Here is a 13,625-nt window from a genome sequence, read left to right on the forward strand (position 1 = left end):
TGTATATGTACATGTGTGTGAGTGTGAGCGTCTGTGTATGCTGGATATAGGCCTTCATGCATATCCTGTAACTCTTGGATGGGAATTCATGCATTTTTATATATGCAATTATTTTGTTTTTACTCTCCCCTTCTAGCACCATCTTCTGCACTGCTTGCTTTTTTTTCTCCCCCCTCACTCTGATCTTCACGCAAGATATTTATGACCCTATGCGAGAATGGTGTCTAATTTCTATCAAACTTGTCTTATCTGCACTCATGTCGCTTTAACCCCTGTATCACAACTCAACTTTGAATGCTATGTGGCATCTTGTTCAGAAATGCTTAAGACTTGAAAAAGGGAGGATCTACCGAAAGCTTGTCATTAAACATTTTTGTAAGTCCAATAAAAAAAGGTATCACACGATACAAATTTTATCTGTTTTATATATATATATATATATATATATATATATATATATATATATATATACACACACACACACACACACACACATATATATATACACACACACGTATTGTATCCATGCATGTGTGCAAATATATCTATCTATACACACACTTGATAATATATATTATAAAATAATTAAAGCGGCACTGTCATGCCGAACTTACCTTTCCTCAATCTCTTCCTCTTCTCCCCCTCTCTCAGGATCTGTTATTCTTTTCTTCCTGTCTTCTTTAGTTTTCTTTAAAACCATAAGACAAAGTAGGGACTCTTTGTCTTATGGGATTCCTCCGCTTGACCAGCTCTGACCAGCGGAGGAGCAAAGTGTGCTTCATTTCCGCTGGTCAGAGCAATTTTCCCATGATCCCTAGCTTTCCTCCCAGTTCCCACAATGCTTCCTGTCAGTATTGCCGAACGTCCTGTCACTTAGACAGAACGCCGGCAAAACTGCCGAATTGCATCCTAACAGAATGAGAAGAGTTTCTCCATTGGTGTTAGGATGCAATTCGGTACTTTGTTCGGATCGGAATTTCATTCAAATGAATGAAACTCCGATGCTATTCATTGCTGTGGCTGCATCTTGCAGCCGCTTAGTAGATAACTCCCTAATTCCCACGGTATCAGGGAGCTATCTACTAAAAGGCTGAAAGACCTAAATTGGTCTTTCAGCCAAATTTACTAACACCAAGTAAAAATGACTTGGTATTAGTAAATAATATGCCCCTACTCGCTATACCGCGAGTAGGGGCATGTCTAGTAAGCAGTGAGCAGCCTGTGGCTGCTCACTGTAGAAAAAAAATAAAAAAAATATTGCCCCCCACCCCTAAATGACGGGTGGGGGCCGTAAAGTAAAATAAGGGAGGGAGACCTATTGTCCCCCCCCCCCCCCCGCCCCCACCCCTGAGCGGTGGGTGGGGGCCATAAAGATAATGAGGGGGGGGGACCTACTGTCCTCCCCCCCGGCCCCCACCCCTGGGCGGCGGGTGGGGGCCATAATAGTAGTAGGGGGGGGGACCTACTGTCCCCCCCCCCGGCCCCCACCCCTGGCCGGCGGGTGGGGGCCATAATAGTAATAAAGGGGGGGTGGACCTACTGTCCTCCCCCCCGGCCCCCACCCCTGGGCGGCGGGTGGGGGCCATAATAGTAATAAGGGGGGGGGACCTACTGTCCTCCCCCCCGGCCCCCACCCCTGGGCGGCGGGTGGGGGCCATAATAGTAGTAGGGGGGGGGGGGACCTACTGTCCTCCCCCCCCGGCCCCCACCCCTGGCCGGCGGGTGGGGGCCATAATAGTAATAAAGGGGGGGGGGGACCTACTGTCCACCCCCCCGGCCCCCACCCCTGGGCGGCGGGTGGGGGCCATAATAGTAATAAGGGGGGGGGGACCTACTGTCCTCCACCCCCCGGCCCCCACCCCTGGGCGGCGGGTGGGGGCCATAATAGTAATAGGGGGGGGGGGACCTACTGTCCTCCCCCCCGGCCCCCACCCCTGGGCGGCGGGTGGGGGCCATAATAGTAGTAGGGGGGGGGACCTACTGTCCCCCCCCCCGGCCCCCACCCCTGGCCGGCGGGTGGGGGCCATAATAGTAATAAAGGGGGGGTGGACCTACTGTCCTCCCCCCCGGCCCCCACCCCTGGGCGGCGGGTGGGGGCCATAATAGTAATAAGGGGGGGGGACCTACTGTCCTCCCCCCCGGCCCCCACCCCTGGGCGGCGGGTGGGGGCCATAATAGTAGTAGGGGGGGGGGGGACCTACTGTCCTCCCCCCCCGGCCCCCACCCCTGGCCGGCGGGTGGGGGCCATAATAGTAATAAAGGGGGGGGGGGACCTACTGTCCACCCCCCCGGCCCCCACCCCTGGGCGGCGGGTGGGGGCCATAATAGTAATAAGGGGGGGGGGACCTACTGTCCTCCACCCCCCGGCCCCCACCCCTGGGCGGCGGGTGGGGGCCATAATAGTAATAGGGGGGGGGGGACCTACTGTCCTCCCCCCCCGGCCCCCACCCCTGGGCGGCGGGTGGGGGCCATAATAGTAATAAGGGGGGGGACCTACTGTCCTCCAGCCCCCGGCCCCCACCCCTGGGCGGCGGGTGGGGGCCCTAATGGAAAAAAGGGGGGGGGACCTACTGTCCTCCCCCCCGGCCCCCACCCCTGGGCGGCGGGTGGGGGCCATAATAGTAATAAGGGGGGGGGGGATCTACTGTCCTCCCCCCCCCCCGGCCCCCACCCCTGGGCGGCGGGTGGGGGCCATAACGATAATGGGGGGGGGACCTACTGTCCTCCCCCCGCCCCCACCCCTGGGCGGCGGGTGGGGGCACTAAGTAAATTCCCCCCCCCCCCCCCCATCAAGGTGACTAGGGGTGCCCAAGCCCCTAGTCACCCACCCCCCACCCAAATAAAAAATGCCCCTACCTACCCCCCTCACCCTAAAAAATAGTGAGGGGGGAATAAAATTGCTAACCTGTAAAGTAAAATTAAACTTACCATTCGACGTCTTCTTTTTTCTAAAATCTTCATTTTTCAGCCCCAAAAAAGGCCAAATAAAAAACCATCATAGCCGTCGAACTAAAAATAAAATAAAAAACCCGAGCGCAAAAAAAAAAACCCGACGAAAAGAAAAAACCCGAGCGCACAAAAAAATAATCCATCTTCACCCATGGAGGGCTCCGCGCAGACTGAGCTCCGCAGGGCGGGGCAAGGCTTATAAAGCCTTGCCCCGCCCTGCAATTAGCCTAAGAACACTCTGATTGGTGGGTTTAAGCCAATCAGAGTGCTCTGTCATTTTACAAGCGTGGGAAAGTTCTTTGGAATTTTCCCACGCTTGTAAAATGACACAGAGCACTGTGATTGGATGGCTTGAAAGCCATCCAATCACAGTGCTCTGTGTCATTTTACAAGCGTGGGAAAATTCCAAAGAACTTTCCCACGCTTGTAAAATGACACAGAGCACTGTGATTGGATGGCTTGAAATCCATCCAATCACAGTGCTCTGTGTCATTTTACAAGCGTGGGAAAATTCCAAAGAACTTTCCCACGCTTGTAAAATGACACAGAGCACTGTGATTGGATGGCTTGAAATCCATCCAATCACAGTGCTCTGTGTCATTTTACAAGCGTGGGAAAATTCCAAAGAACTTTCCCACGCTTGTAAAATGACACAGAGCACTGTGATTGGATGGCTTGAAATCCATCCAATCACAGTGCTCTGTGTCATTTTACAAGCGTGGGAAAATTCCAAAGAACTTTCCCACGCTTGTAAAATGACACAGAGCACTGTGATTGGATGGATTTCAAGCCATCCAATCACAGTGCTCTGTGACATTTTACAAGCGTGGGAAAATTCCAAATAACTTTCCCACGCTTGTAAAATGACAAAGAGCACTCTGATTGGCTTAAACCCACCAATCAGAGTGTTCTTAGGCTAATTGCAGGGCGGGGCAAGGCTTTATAAGCCTTGCCCCGCCCTGCGGAGCTCAGTCTGCGCGGAGCCCTCCATGGGTGAAGATGGATTATTTTTTTGTGCGCTCGGGTTTTTTCTTTTTCGTCGGGTTTTTTTTTTGCGCTCGGGTTTTTTATTTTATTTTTAGTTCGACGGCTATGATGGTTTTTTATTTGGCCTTTTTTGGGGCTGAAAAATGAAGATTTTAGAAAAAAGAAGACGTCGAATGGTAAGTTTAATTTTACTTTACAGGTTAGCAATTTTATTCCCCCCTCACTATTTTTTAGGGTGAGGGGGGTAGGTAGGGGCATTTTTTATTTGGGTGGGGGGTGGGTGACTAGGGGCTTGGGCACCCCTAGTCACCTTGATGGGGGGGGGGGGGAATTTACTTAGTGCCCCCACCCGCCGCCCAGGGGTGGGGGCGGGGGGAGGACAGTAGGTCCCCCCCCATTATCGTTATGGCCCCCACCCGCCGCCCAGGGGTGGGGGCCGGGGGGGGGGTAAGGACAGTAGATCCCCCCCCCTTATTACTATTATGGCCCCCACCCGCCGCCCAGGGGTGGGGGCCGGGGGGAGGACAGTAGGTCCCCCCCCCTTTTTTCCATTAGGGCCCCCACCCGCCGCCCAGGGGTGGGGGCCGGGGGCTGGAGGACAGTAGGTCCCCCCCCTTATTACTATTATGGCCCCCACCCGCCGCCCAGGGGTGGGGGCCGGGGGGGAGGACAGTAGGTCCCCCCCCCCCCCTTTTTTCCATTAGGGCCCCCACCCGCCGCCCAGGGGTGGGGGCCGGGGGCTGGAGGACAGTAGGTCCCCCCCCCTTATTACTATTATGGCCCCCACCCGCCGCCCAGGGGTGGGGGCCTGAGGGGAGGACAGTAGGTCCCCCCTCATTCCCATTATGGCCCCCACCCGCCGTCCAGGGGTGGGGGCCGGCGGGGGAGGACAGTAGGCCCCCCGTCCCCCCCTTATTACCCTTTTTTTTTTTTTTTTTTTTTTTTTTTACAGTGAGCAGCCACAGGCTGCTCACTGTTTAGTGGACATGCCCCTACTCGCGATATAGCGAGTAGGGGCATTGGGGAGATTTTAATCTCCCTTGTGCTATTATGGGGGTCATATTGACCCCCATAGAGTGAGGTGGGGACCTGGGGGGCTTATGAAGTGGTGGGGAGCTCTGCTCCCTGCCGCTTCTATAGTTACATATTACAAGGAGGGAGCTGCACGCCGGTAGCTCCCTTCTTGTAATAAACTGAACGAACAAACTAACACTGATACACAGTGTTAGTTTGTTCGTCTGATTTTTTCTATTCATTCATTCGTCTGTCTGATGAATGAATGAATAGGTGAAATTCCCGTTCGCATGTCCAGGTGTTTCACTGGGCATGTGCGGGAATCTCACAGTCTGTGTAGTGTGGGTAGATGACGTGTCCCATAGGGACTTCACCTACCCACACAAAGATGGCGGCGCCCTGAATAAAGATCGGGCAGAAAATAAAGAATAAAAAATAGGTAATGTGGGGGACATAGGGGCATTTGGGGATGACTAGGGGGTCGATTGGATGTAGTTGAGGCGGGAGGGGGGTTAAAAAAAAAACGGAATTCGGCATGACAGTGCCGCTTTAAAGCATTTTAGAATATATTATAAAATGCATATATATGATTTCATTATAATTGTATTTTGTATATATAATATACAATGTATATATCTCAAAGTACTCTTATAATGAAATCAAATACATGTATTATATATTCTAAAATATATATATCATTTTAGAATATATAATACATGTATTTGATTTCATTATAAGAGTACTTTGAGATATATACATTGTATATTATATATACAAAATACAATTATAATGAAATCATATATATGCATTTTATAATATATATATGCATTTTATAATATATATATTACAATGTTAAACAAAAATCTGCACACCAGTCAAGCCATAAGACTTGCTTTTCCCACAGAAATCCCAAAACTGCAGCAATGTTACAACCGGAAAGGATTATGGGTGGGTATATGCAAATTAGTTTAACAAAGAATCACATTGGCACTACCAAGCCTCAATAAGCAAACCAGTAACCAACCTCATGCTGATGAGTTGCATTAACAATGAAACAGCTGTCCATGAGTGGTTCACTGGTTTTGCATCGTTTCCTATATTGTGTTTCAAGCTGTTGTATACAGCAAACACAGATTAAAAGGAATCCATGTTTAAAATGGAATGAGGCAAAAATGTGATTCTTTGTTCAACTAATTTGCATATGCACACCCAGAATCCTTTGCGGTTGTAACATCACTGCAGTTTGGGGATTTCTGTGGGAAAAGCAAGTCTTATGGCTTGACTGGTGTGCAGATTTTTGTTTAACATTGTATTAATTATCCACAGACTTCAGGTGGAAGGGGTTTTCAATCACAATTTTCCCCCACCATAACCTAGTTGGATTTTGAGAGAGATTGTTTGAAGTGCACTCACAGGACTCGGAATTATTTCAAATCGTGCTGTTTATTCAAAGCATCAAATTTCCAGTAAATGGTGTCAACGTTTCAGTCCTCCAGGGACTTTTCTCAAGACAATTTGATAGTGTGAGTCATTACATTTAAATATACATTGTGAAGAGTTGATTGGAGGGTGAAAGGATGAAAGCGAGGTTCAATGAATTATATGGAATGTATATCACATGTGTAATCATGAATTACAAACAGCAATAGCTGTTGCTAAAGTGATTCATTAAATACGTGATATAGAGTGAACTACTCAAAGCAAATCAAAAAAGAAAAAATATATCTATACATATATACAACGAAAAAACAATGTTATTAACCCCCATATAGAGTATATATAAAATTGATTGATTATTTTATTTTAAAAAAATATATATTTATTTTAGGCATTTAGAGCCACTCTTTCAAGGACAGCATAGTACGCTGCCCGCTGTCCTTAAGAGGTTAAATAATATTCTCATTCTTGAAAGTCCTGTACTTCTTTTGCTCTGGAATGTGAGAAGACATTCCCTGAACTGCCACAATTTTATCTTGTTTAGTGAGAACACCTGGCTTGATATTCCAGGTGAGAATATTAAAAGGTAATCTTGAGAAGTAGAAAAAAACAAGTAAAATTTCACTTCCTCAATCAGAAAAGTAATAGATGGAGATGTGTGATCTTTTTAAATCTTGATTTGTGTCTTTCCACAAATTCAACACGATGAGGATAACAAAAGGTAATAAAAGGACTATATACATTTTATAAACCACCCATTTACATATAGCAGAAGGTGGTGAATTAAGAAATGCTGCAGCTGAACACAAAATAGGAGGCAACAGCATTAATTCCCTAACCGTCATTATTATTTATTTATTACTTTCCTCCTTGTAATTCCAATCCTTACCTTATTCAGTGAATTGAAGTGGCTATGGTGGCAGGAGTCTGTATAAGTAGCGTTTCTGCTTGAAATGCTGGATATACAGAGTAATCTGAACTTGTGTGATGGGGACTAGTTACACTCCTGGCACGTGACTTTGGCAGCTTGAAACTCCAGCCTGCGTAATGTCAATTCTGCCATAAAATACATCTGTCCTCAGCATGCACTTCAAGTTGATGACAGACGTAATCGGCTTTGCCCTCAAACCTGCAACAGAAAGCGTTTTTCTCCCCGCCTCCTATCCTAAGTTGCTCATTTAAAAAACATTTTTTATTTTTTTTAAATATCCCCACTTTCTCCCTTCCACCACGACTCAGTTTGCCCGCATGGGTACAGTGTCTTCCAATCACAGGCTCCTCTATGAGAAAGGAAAGGACATGGGAAGCTTTGCCCAGAGCAGGTTTACACTTTTTTTGGGGTGGGGGAATAGGGAGAGAGGTCGAGACACTAATCAATAGTGCCCAATAGAACATTTTACATGGGAAATTGTCTCCCCAAAAAAGGGTTGGAGTAACCTTTTAACCATGCTACCAGTACATCAGCAGTGTCTAGTTGCCATTGAAAAGTTGATCTCTTCTATCTGCATTTCATTCTGGAAGGAAGGGTTCTACCTGGTGGCCAGCCTCTTGGTGTAAGAGCAGAGGTCTTTATGAACCATGGTAACTACACCAACACATTGATCTGTGTGTAATACTGTGCACAGATCTGATTAGCACCACCACGTCAGAGCCCTCCAGAGCCTATAGATTATCATATATGAATAGATACCCTAAAATGGTATTTCTCAAGAACCTGATAGCATCAAATGCCACCAGTACATAATGTCTAGATGAGCATAATGATGCCATACTCTACTGGAAGTTAAGTATGCCATCCGTAAATGTGCGTAACTTTCTCATGCAATTTTACCAATGCAAGTGATAGGCTGAGGGTGCTAACCTATAAATCAGAGCCCAACAATAAAAATATGTACAAAGAATCAACATTAATATACTAGACCTTACAGAGATAAATATAAGGCAGCACACATGAAAAATAGGGCTCCCTCAAAGGCCCTATAGAGTAGACAGAGCAAAAAAAGGTGCAGGGGAAGGCGGCGCCACAGGTGAAATAAACCTGATTATAAACTCTACAAGCACATATACAACACACTAAATAAGAGAAAATACATACAAGATAAAACAAAAAGTTTGAATATAGATCATATTTAATAATCAGGAGTCCAAAAAGTAAGTCCAAAAGAGTCTATGCCTGATAAATACAGCAAAAAGTCCAAATAAAAACCTTGTATAAGAAGTCAATCACAATCTTGTCCGGGGAAGTATTCCTCAGTAAGGTATGGGCATGGGACATTCGTGAGATCCGTATGAAAAAATAAAAAGACACCAAATAATGGTGTAGTATATCCCAACAGGTACCAAGTACTTTTTTGTAAGAAGTCTATATCCCACTACTCACGTTAACGATTATGTGAAGAGACCTTAAAACACAATTTACTGACCTCCCTCTCTCTGGAGAATCTTCCCGGTCTTTCCGTCGGAACTTGTTAATGGTGTCATCTATGGTGCTGCCAATTTTATCACTCAACTCTCCCAACTTGTCGCTGAATGGAAAACTGTTTTTATTTTTATCCCATTCCTCGTCCCACTTTGCCCGGGGCTCAGAGTCATATCTTTCACCTGCAGCGTGTTCAAAGTGAAGAGGTTAAATCCCCAGCATCCCCCCTGAAATGCCTGAATACATACGTGATTAGATGGATCAAATAAAATTATAGCATATAATTAATAATGAATAGCTTCACAGCGCATGTATCAATGAATACCAAAAAAATTAAATGTCAGTCTGGGCATGGAAAATACTGCTGTATCAATTACTTGACAGTGTAAAAAAAATAGATTATATTTTCATTTGACTTTCATTTTTTTTTTTTTTTGTTACAGGCACGCTGTCTGCAATATAGGCTGTTGGGACAACAGAAACAGTGGAACATCAAAAGCCTGAGAGCTGCAAATTGCCATTAACTGAATAAGAAGCACAGAGAAGTAGGAAGCAGCACAGAGAAGTACAGATGCAATGACTTGTGTCCATGCTGCACATGCAGCAGGAGATGCCATAGGAAGCACAGCGAGATAGCAAAAGCTTAAGGGACATACTGCAAGGAGATACTCTAAGTGTGGAAGGCGAATGGATCTGGTACGCATCTCTTTTGCCAGTGAATAAATTACAGCACAAAAAAAGAAACTATAGTCTATATGTTTAGGATTAATGCCATTTCTAATTCTAAAGGGCAGCTTGTATGCAATGAATAATGGGGCTACTTTATATAGTGTCTAAAACTCACTTATACACTGCACTGGCCAAATTGCTCATATATGTTATGTGCGACTGCAGACTCCAAGGTTCTGACTATGCGCAAGAAAGGGCTTTGCCAAGGTAAGGCTGCCTAGGATCAATGACTAGAATTGTAACATTCACTATCCTCTGAAACGCTTGGGCCTCTCAAGTAGTGCTATTTTGCAAACAGCAAGTGTCTTCTACAGCTCAGTAACAAATTGTGCAAATCTCTCCCTGGCAGTATTTCATTGCAGTATGTCCCAATGCTAAGCTATAATCACATGGAGCCCCAATGCCTTCTGTCATGTGCAGCACAAACACAGAACTCACTGTATCTGAACCCCCCAGCACTGTCCGAGGAAACCCCAACATATTTGTCCTTGTTCTTCTTGGCTTTTTTCCTTTCCTCTCGTAACCGGTCATCATCCTGGACAAACTCTACCATTTCTTTAACCTTCTGTCTTATATTAATGCCCTGGTCTTTGCCGTTTTCATCTGCAAAGAAATAATTATTTTATTTATCACTCTTATCTAACTTATGTAAAATGAGCATTGGTAATACAAACAGAGGATATATGATTAGACACTGCTACAAAAGGAGAAAAAAAAACCTGCCTGTGGGATTCAACTTTCAACAAGATAACATGCAAAAATTCTGTGTGCTTACAATCTAGATGCTTTATGGGAGATGTAGTCCACAACATAAGGAGTGCCAAAGGTTGCCTACACCAGATTTAGAAGTTTGTGCAATTAGAAATATAATGTTATTATATGTTACTTAGAATATTCAGGCATTCCCAATAAAAAAAAAAAAAAAAAAAAAGTTATATGTCTAAATACTTATTAATAAGGAATTCTTTTTATTGTACAAAAAGTTCACATTTAGGGCCTGTTCATTAAAGAGTAAAATTTGCTGACAAACCAATGCAAAAGTTAGACCACAATAGCTGGGTTGGTAAAATCATCAAAATACAGTTTAAGATAAGATACAGCTAAAATAACAGATTTTAAGTAACTTTGTAAGATTTAATAAAATTGTTTGCTTGTGTCCTGTTCCTGAGTCTGTATTTGTATACATTTTAGTTGTTGTTCTGACAATGCATGTCAATTAAGGATCTGACTGCACTGACCTGCAAACAGCTCCAAGAGGAAAGCATGTATACCTTGTATTCTAAACAGAACTGCATTTGAGAGGTTTTGGACTCATAATCAGGCTGCATTTTTCTGAAAAATGTGTGGGGCTTTCTGCAACATAACTCTGCCCCTTAGCCGCCACTCCTCTTTTCCCAAAACAGTGATTGGAAGTAAGTGTACGCAGTTCAGCCAAAAAGAGCTTAGTGTAAGTCGAGGTATGGACAGGACTTGCCTGTCAAAAAGCTTCAGCAAAAATATCCCTGAGAATAATAGTTGTAGGCTATGGGAAGGAATGACAGGTATTACAATGCTCTGATAAAATGGTTACGGTGCTTAGCGTGATCAGTAATAATTAATATGGTGCCAAGCATGCCTTACGAAGGACACCAACTAACCTTCTGTGAGTTTTAAATCTACAGCAGAAGGGCTTTTTCCAATTGCATACCATGATTTTATAATAAGCCTGTGCATAGCACTGGCAATCAAAGTGTTAACTTCATGTTTAAGGATTAAAATATAAGCAAATAAAAATTAAAAGCACTACCCATGCTTCCTACTCATTAATACAAAAGCCTTTTTGTCCCTATTAAAGAACATGTTAAACCTGCTCAAAGAGCCAATTGCAAATTAACACATTTTACTGTGCAGACAACACACGCGTTGCTTGCACGTCTGCTAATTGCTGATAACCTGCCTGTGAAAGCTCAGCAGCTACTTACGTTAGAGAAGAATAATATTGGGTTTCTACCTTCTCTTTTACTCCTTTCTTTTTTAATTTTAATGCATTCAAAACACACCCCGGCTTTCCTTTGCACTGTAAATAATATTTGGCGTAGGCTAGAGGGAGACCGAGCTAGAATAAACTCTGCTTCAAACAGCAGTGCGTGCATGTTCGAGGGCCGACCTTTTTTCCCAGTGTATAATTAAAGAGCTCCCTTTTCTTTCTACCGCCACAGGGGAGCAGCCTCTGGCGCATATTTTAATATAAACTTGGGCCGCTCGTGTTGTGCTGCTTGTGTTATTAGGTTTCTCCTCTCGGCAAAAAGTTCTTCTCCTCACTAATTAATACTCTAGGGCCCCACGTCTTGGAATCTGTTCTTCACACAGCCTGCAGCGGCTCGGGCCCAATTAGGCCTCTGCAGCCTGTGAAGACATTCGGGTGAGTGACAAGTCCGACAACTGCTTTAATTTGCTCTCCCGCCCTCCCTCATCACATTCTCTCTTTCTCCCCCTTTAATACTCACCTACAAAGTGGTAATTTTCCAAGGATCTCAAATCATAAATGTGCTCCCTAGCGCTTGTGACGACTCGCTCCGATCCGTTCCGTATGAGGTACGCCAGCAGCAGCAAGGACTGTTGGGATAAGGAGAGAATAAAACATAGAAATTAGCAAAGAGATCTGCAAAAGAGAGTGAATGTCAGAAACAACTGACCACAGCACTCAGTAACCTCTCTTCAACCAGAACACTTTCGTGTTCATGGCAACAGAAGAGCTAATAACATGACAAAACTCCTAAACACACAAAATATATTTTAACTGCTCATAAAGTCAGTGAGCACGGTTTTACTTGATCTTGCATTAGTAGATTGGCAACACATTCTAATCTCTTAGTCACAACATGGATACACTGCAGATATGTCATACTAGAATTCAACACCAGCTGAACGTTGATGTGAAAAACAATTGCCAACATTTTGTAGCTAGCTTTGACACACTCAGATTTTGGAAAGTGAATCTTTCACTTTTCTCCTTAATCGACTAGATGGTAAGTCATGGTGCATTTTAGTAACTATGTAGATTTATTAAGCTAAGAATTAAGGCTAACTTGACAATTATTACAGATTAAACCTTGCAATGCAGAATCTAACAAAACTAGATGCACAGATTAAATTTCAGGCACATATCTTTTAGGAGAATTTGATTTAAAACAAAATATATATATATATATATATATATATATATATATATATATATATATATATATATATATATATATATATATTTTTTTTTTTTTATTTCTTTATTTTAGCTTTGACAGCCAACATATTATATAGCAATGCAGCAGACTAACATTCATTACATAAGCTTTGCACATCATTGTTACATTGAAATATTTGCAACAACATACATAGTTGTGTTGTAAGTTGATATGTAAACATAGTAACCTTTGTCCATGCTTTCATGCTAAGTATTGGAAACATACAGCCAAAGAGTCTTTGTATAATAAGAAACATAAAAACAAAAAACTAACAAAGTAAATAATTTTTGGGCGATTATCAACTGGAAATGGTGTGCCAAATAAAATCATTTATGCCAAAACAGATCTGCACTCTTTGCCCAACTTACTTTCTAATGATTGTTGTAGAGACAGCAGCTTGTAAAATTTATATGTACAAAACTCCAGTTATTAAACAACCATAACATGATACAGTGCAAGACTGAGTGATTCAGTTATTGACTTGTTCATTATATAGAACATCAAATGTGTCTGCACCTAAGGGCTGCTTGCCCGACAAGTGCCCCTGCTGATTTTTACACACACACACACACACACACACACACACACACACACACACACACCTTCATATTAGTATTTTGTCCTTGTGCTTGATATCTAGATTCTTAGTTGGTGGAAGGCTCTTGAGCAAAAGTACAGATCAAGAATGATGTCACACAAAGAATGCAATGCTAACTGGTAGGGTGAATTTGATGTATGTTAAGTCAGTAAGATTAGATTTAAATCATGATTTTTAAACTTAAAGACTTATCCTTCCTGGTTGTTGTTATAATCCATAATATTTCCAAGCAGATGATGATTTCATATTTCGATACAATCTGAAGATTAGT

The 13,625-nt window shown here is 43.5% G+C and overlaps 1 protein-coding gene across 2 annotated transcripts in view; it reads right to left on the reverse strand.

Moving 5' to 3' along the window:
* The window catches only part of CLINT1 (clathrin interactor 1), an 89,820-nt gene that overhangs the window by 21,360 nt on the left and 54,835 nt on the right, over nucleotides 1–13,625 (reverse strand). For both annotated transcript variants that reach the window (XM_063447759.1, XM_063447758.1), the window contains exons 4-6: nucleotides 12,022–12,130; nucleotides 9,974–10,138; nucleotides 8,811–8,988 (exon numbers count right to left, since the gene is read on the reverse strand). In XM_063447759.1, the coding sequence (XP_063303829.1) occupies nucleotides 8,811–8,988; nucleotides 9,974–10,138; nucleotides 12,022–12,130 (452 nt within the window). The remainder of the gene's footprint in view (nucleotides 1–8,810; nucleotides 8,989–9,973; nucleotides 10,139–12,021; nucleotides 12,131–13,625) is intronic.

This window comes from Pelobates fuscus, chromosome 3, assembly GCF_036172605.1.
Source record: "Pelobates fuscus isolate aPelFus1 chromosome 3, aPelFus1.pri, whole genome shotgun sequence".
NCBI classification, from domain to species: Eukaryota; Metazoa; Chordata; class Amphibia; order Anura; family Pelobatidae; genus Pelobates; species Pelobates fuscus.